General features: G+C 45.6%; 1 protein-coding gene across 3 annotated transcripts in view; it reads right to left on the bottom strand.

Annotated features, from left to right (window-relative positions):
• Positions 1-6,000, bottom strand: part of aplp2 (amyloid beta (A4) precursor-like protein 2) — a 64,281-nt gene that overhangs the window by 8,494 nt on the left and 49,787 nt on the right. For all 3 annotated transcript variants that reach the window (XM_079514388.1, XM_079514389.1, XM_079514390.1), the window contains one exon: positions 2,983-3,065. In XM_079514388.1, coding sequence (XP_079370514.1) covers positions 2,983-3,065 — 83 coding nt within the window. The remainder of the gene's footprint in view (positions 1-2,982; positions 3,066-6,000) is intronic.

The following is a 6,000-nucleotide window of genomic DNA, read 5'->3' as shown; positions in this document are numbered from 1 at the left end:
GCAGGCCTGTGTCTTCAATACTGTAACGTCCCATTGAGGCAGGCCTGTGTCTTCAATACTATAACGTCCCATAGAGGCAGGCCTGTGTCTTCAATACTGTAACGTCCCATTGAGGCAGGCCTGTGTCTTCAATACTGTAACGTCCCATTGAGGCAGGCCTGTGTCTTCAATACTGTAACGTCCCATAGAGGCAGGCCTGTGTCTTCAATACTGTAACGTCCCATAGAGGCAGGCCTGTGTCTTCAATACTGTAACGTCCCATAGAGGCAGGCCTGTGTCTTCAATACTATAACGTCCCATAGAGGCAGGCCTGTGTCTTCAATACTAGAACGTCCCATTGAGGCAGGCCTGTGTCTTCAATACTAGAACGTCCCATTGAGGCAGGCCTGTGTCTTCAATACTAGAACGTCCCATTGAGGCAGGCCTGTGTCTTCAATACTAGAACGTCCCATAGAGGCAGGCCTGTGTCTTCAATACTAGAACGTCCCATAGAGGCAGGCCTGTGTCTTCAATACTAGAACGTCCCATAGAGGCAGGCCTGTGTCTTCAATACTAGAACGTCCCATAGAGGCAGGCCTGTGTCTTCAATACTAGAACGTCCCATTGAGGCAGGCCTGTGTCTTCAATACTGTAACGTCCCATAGAGGCAGGCCTGTGTCTTCAATACTGTAACGTCCCATAGAGGCAGGCCTGTGTCTTCAATACTGTAACGTCCCATAGAGGCAGGCCTGTGTCTTCAATACTAGAACGTCCCATTGAGGCAGGCCTGTGTCTTCAATACTGTAACGTCCCATAGAGGCAGGCCTGTGTCTTCAATACTGTAACGTCCCATTGAGGCAGGCCTGTGTCTTCAATACTATAACGTCCCATTGAGGCAGGCCTGTGTCTTCAATACTAGAACGTCCCATAGAGGCAGGCCTGTGTCTTCAATACTAGAACGTCCCATAGAGGCAGGCCTGTGTCTTCAATACTGTAACGTCCCATAGAGGCAGGCCTGTGTCTTCAATACTAGAACGTCCCATAGAGGCAGGCCTGTGCCATTGTGAAAAATCAATAATGAATATAAAGTATGTTCAAGCTTTACTTTTTAAGATGAATGCGAAAATGTGTACAGTCAATGGGGAAATGCTCATAACAGCTGTAAGTAGGTTAGGTTTGTACGTTTATGCTCGACAAGGAACCTGCCGTTTTAACCAAAAACACCCCGACGTCAGCCTTGCATAAGGTCGTACTGTACGTAAGGTTGTGCCGACAGACTCAAAGATTGCTCCGTCCGTTTACTTGTTGCATTTAAAGGAGCATTCAGTGATTTGGGTGATTTGGAAAACCACCCAGTCCGCCCCGGCAACAAAATGTGCACATGCACGCTCTACAGTGGGGGGAAGTGCAACAGGCCAACAGCATGTGCACCAAGGCCCGCCCCCAGTCGATCATGATTGGAGGAAGCCCCTCTCATCCTGATTGGATGAAGTCTTTGCCACCCGCCACCAAAACTGAAACTAGGGTTTTTTGACCCCAGGGGCTCACTGGGGACAGGGAGGAACTCCTTATATGGTCAGCACACTCTATAGTAGGGAGGATTATCCAGAAAAAAAGAAAAAATAAGTGATATTTGAATTAAGTAAAATCACTGAATATACCTTTAAACAAAACAAAGAGGCTTCAAAATATCACACAAATGACAGCTCGATGCAGTGTGAGTCTTAGCATGCAAAAATGTCATGCAACATTCGCCAGCCAAGCAGAAAGAGTTTTGTTTTTAAATATTATGTGAGGACATGGTGGGTAGTATTTCTGGCAAAGAAATGGTTTATGTGATGACTGCATGACAAATGTGAGAAACATATACAAGCTTGATGAGGAGTTTGTTGGCAGAGGCTAGGGGGAAGCAGACACACACATACTGTACAATAGCAAAAATAGCAAAGTGTGCGTTAGCTCAGGGGTTCTCAACCCGTGGGTCGCGACCCCTCGGGGGGGGTCGCCAAATTATTTTAGGGGGTCCCCAAATTATTTTCAAAAAAAAAAAAAATAGCAGACCTACAAGCTCGTAGCGCGCCACTCGGTGGCGCGCTATGAGCTTGTAGATCTGCTATTTTTCAATAGCTAAATTATAACAATGCTTAAAAACACCAAAAGGGGTTCCCGCACAAAATGGTTTAAGGTTATTGTAGCAGTCAATTTATATTGGGGGTCGGGAGGGGGCGGGGCGGGGGTCCCGAGACATTGCCAAAGCATTTTCGGGGGTCCCCGGCCAAAAACGTTGAGAACCCCTGCGTTAGCTGTAACTATGACAGCTACTGGAATAAGCAGAATCATTAAAAAGCGTGAACTTAAAGAGAGCTGTGTGAGAGCACGAGGGAGTGTCTTCATTACTGTGTGCAGACAAAGGATTACATCTGCTTCAGTTCTGCAGTCTGCCGGTACCGGTTAGGGTACAGCTGACACCTAAAAAGCCGTCAGGACAGCTGCTGAATTCTTACAGCGGAAACTCTTAATTGTAACACTTCAAAGGACGGTATATCTGCTTTCACACAGCTGCTCATTAGTTCTCGGATGTTAATTAACCCATTTTGGGCGGGAACCCCTTTTTTTGGTGTTAGCATTATGTTATGCTTTAGCTATTGAAAAATAGCAGATCTACAAGCTCATAGCGCGCCACCGAGTGGCGCGCTACGAGCTTGTAGGTCTGCTATTTTTGAAAAATCGAAGGACCCACTGACATAGAAACATAGCTTTTTCAGAAAACTGTCAGGATGTAGAAGACATTTTTAGAATCAGGTCAAAACGGGTTAAAATGCCAATTTATACTTAGCCGTGGCTACAACGGGGGTAGCTCGCCGACAAGAAACGGTCTTGTTGGCAAGCGGCACCGCAACGGCGAAGGATTGCGTTATATAAAAAAAATAAATAAATAAATAAAACACTTTATGGAGGGTCTGATGTGGTGGAGAAATAACGACTTGGAAGGAAACCTCTTACCACGTTGTTGTTGATCTTGGTTTTGCTGTTGATTATCCTCTCCTCGGCACCGATGAGACCGTCCAGCCCAGCCATGGCAGAACCTGCAGAATGGGGACAACGGGGGAGGGAGCGACGTCAGTAGAACGGTGGAGCAGATGGACGAGGAGCAGAGTAAAAGGTTGAAGGATCGACCAGCCACGTATCTAAAAACCCAACATGGTGTTGTTCTGCGACCGTCACTCATGGACAGCTCACTTGTGGTTGGAAACAATGACAGCCTTTTTCCTCACCATTCAGCACAGTGTAAGCACTGTAGTAACGGCACAGTAAAGACCCATTGTTAATTTAACAACTTAAATCCTGAGCGTCATCTATTCTGGGGACAAGCAGTCGGTGACAATAGAAGATCTACGGGCTTGTAGATCAGATCTACGGGCTTGGAGATCAGCCATTTCTGAAGATATGTAGTGTAGAGCAAAAACAGGAGGAGACCTAGGGCTCCATTTTCGTCACCGCTAATACCCTTATCCCTAAACTTCTTTGCCTTTTTTTACTATTTTGCTAAACATTTTTGAATAGTTAAAATGACCAGTCGACAAGCTCACAACGTGTCAATGTAGATTGGCTGGTTGAACTATTCAAAAAAATAGTAAAAAAAGGCAAAGAAGTTTAGGGATAAGGGGTTTAGCGCTGACGTGGTTAACTCTGAAGTGTGTACAAATGGAACCAGATGGACTGTTACTGGTCCATTTGGTTCCATTTTGTACACTGAGTTAAATTAACACTTAAAGGACAACTTTTAGTTTTTCTCAAACAAGGTTCATGTTTTAGGTTATTAGAGAAAGTAAAAACATTCATTTTAGAGATTTGTTTTTTGACAGCGGGCAAGGGCATTCCAGCAAGCTAAATATGTAGACTTTTCTTTTTTCTTTTTTTTTTTACAAAATCTTACACCTATTTCTTTATTAATATTTATTATAATCCTACTAGACCCCAGGAAATTACATCTGGCCACAAAAGATCACGGGATCTATTGAATGTGATGAGGGCTCCCATACTGTGTACTTCAAATTCAATAGATCCTGTGATCTTTTGTGGCCCTCGACTCATCTTAAGATGTAAACATCCCAGTTAAACAAGCCAAAATCCTCCTCATGTGGGGATAAGGAGTTTTCTCCATTTTGCTCGCGTTCTGAGCCGTGCTGACAGAACCTCATCCATAAATAATTCCATTCCGTCGCCATAAGCCTTTCTAATACAGATATAAAAAAAAAACATAAGAAAAAAGACAGTAGATCATGTCGACCTGCATAACTGATTCGGCCCAGAAGAATAACTGGGCCAGGGTGTCAAATATGCATGCTTTAATAAAGGGACAGTATCTAAAAATACACGCCAGATATGCCATGAATACATTAGGAGGTGAGAGAGCGAGCGAGCGAGAAAGAGAGAGGAGGGAAGCAGCCTAAATGATGGATGGGGGGGGAGATGGCAGTCTGCTGCTGCTAGGCTCAGCTGATCTTTCCTGTGACAAGACGAGGACAATCGCTGCCATTGGATTCAGTGGAGAACAATGGCCTGATGTGTGCTTATGGGCTATCGGTCGTCCAGTGCTGATGTCACACCCACTGTCACTTCTAGCCAGGGCTTATCAAACACCACTAGTGTTTTAAACCAGATTCTCAACCTCCTTCATTTCAAGAACCACAGTTTAATACGGATCAGGCCATGGACCCCCATTTGATGTGATTTGTTTTTTTAAGTGGTGCAACCACTTCCTTAAGTGACTGTGTGTGTGTGTGTGTGTGTGTGTGTGTGTGTGTGTGTGTGTGTGTGGGTGGCTGGCTGGCTGGCTGGGTGGGTGGGTGGGTGGCTGGGTGCGTCTGAGCACGAAAACAGCATGGTTGTTTTTCACCACCTGTGCGCAACCTAACACACACACAAACACACGCACATATTAACTGTATATATGGTGATTCCGGGTGTGCCAGTACAGTACAGTGACAGTACAGTACAGTGGAGGGTACAGTAGAGGGACCCCCACACGCTAACTCTGTCATTTCTCAACCGTTTCGGACGCGGGGCGGCTCGCCGGAATCAGGCCGGCACCCTGGGTGCGTTCCTGTGGGTCCTGGAACTCCCCCCAACCCCCGGGGACCCCCACACGGAGTTGCACCCCTTACTTCACACGGGTGTGATTTTTTTAACTCTCCCCCCAACCTGCACTGTGTAGAATCCTCAGTGTTGATCATTTAACTCTGGAGAGTGTACAACTGTAACCAAATGGACCTGTGATGCTGCGTTCACACTGGCAGCTACAAAAGATATACGGCATATCTGTCGCCGAGTTGCTGTTGAAATGTTGATAAACGTGCACATTGGCTGACTGAAAGAATTATTTTACAAGTATATCACAAGCACACATTGTGTGAAGAAAAATGGGCTTTGACCTTTCTAGATATCATCTATCTGGAAATGTCAACGGCAAGATTACACGGAGCGAAAGAGGAAAACATTAATATTTGGTCTGGTATTGCAGATTTGGTCAAGGACATGATTTAGTCTTATTATTATGTTTTCCCCCCATTGCACAGTGGTAGGAGTCTTGACGCAGGTGTGCATTTTGTGGCATCTTTGGTCCCGGAAGAAAGAAGATGGGTGAAAATGGTTAAACAACTCTTGGTCATTTTGTAGCTGCAGTTGAAACCAGCTCAACTTGTATTGTACTGTAGATGTTTTTAGCCAGCTACAAATGTCTGGTGTTATTTTATATCCTCATGTCGCTGGCTTCCACTGAAAATGAATGGCCCGAGCTGTAGCTTTGTAGCTGCCAGTGTGAACGCAGCCTGAGGGTCTATTTGGTTCCATTTGCACATTTATGGACCCGTAAGGTTCCATTTGGTTCCTAACCCGAGGGTCCCCTCAAGGGGGTCGACACATAGTACAGTAAGTACACAACAGCAGCACAAACACACATGTTAGCAGAATGGGTTCGTAACACAGAGCGCCACAGGATCCGGGCAGCGGTGGCCTAAG

This window comes from Electrona antarctica, assembly GCF_951216825.1.
Source record: "Electrona antarctica genome assembly, chromosome: 11".
Taxonomy (NCBI): domain Eukaryota; kingdom Metazoa; phylum Chordata; class Actinopteri; order Myctophiformes; family Myctophidae; genus Electrona; species Electrona antarctica.
Note: the sequence above shows the minus strand (reverse complement) of the source record. Positions and strands in the feature narration are given on the sequence as shown.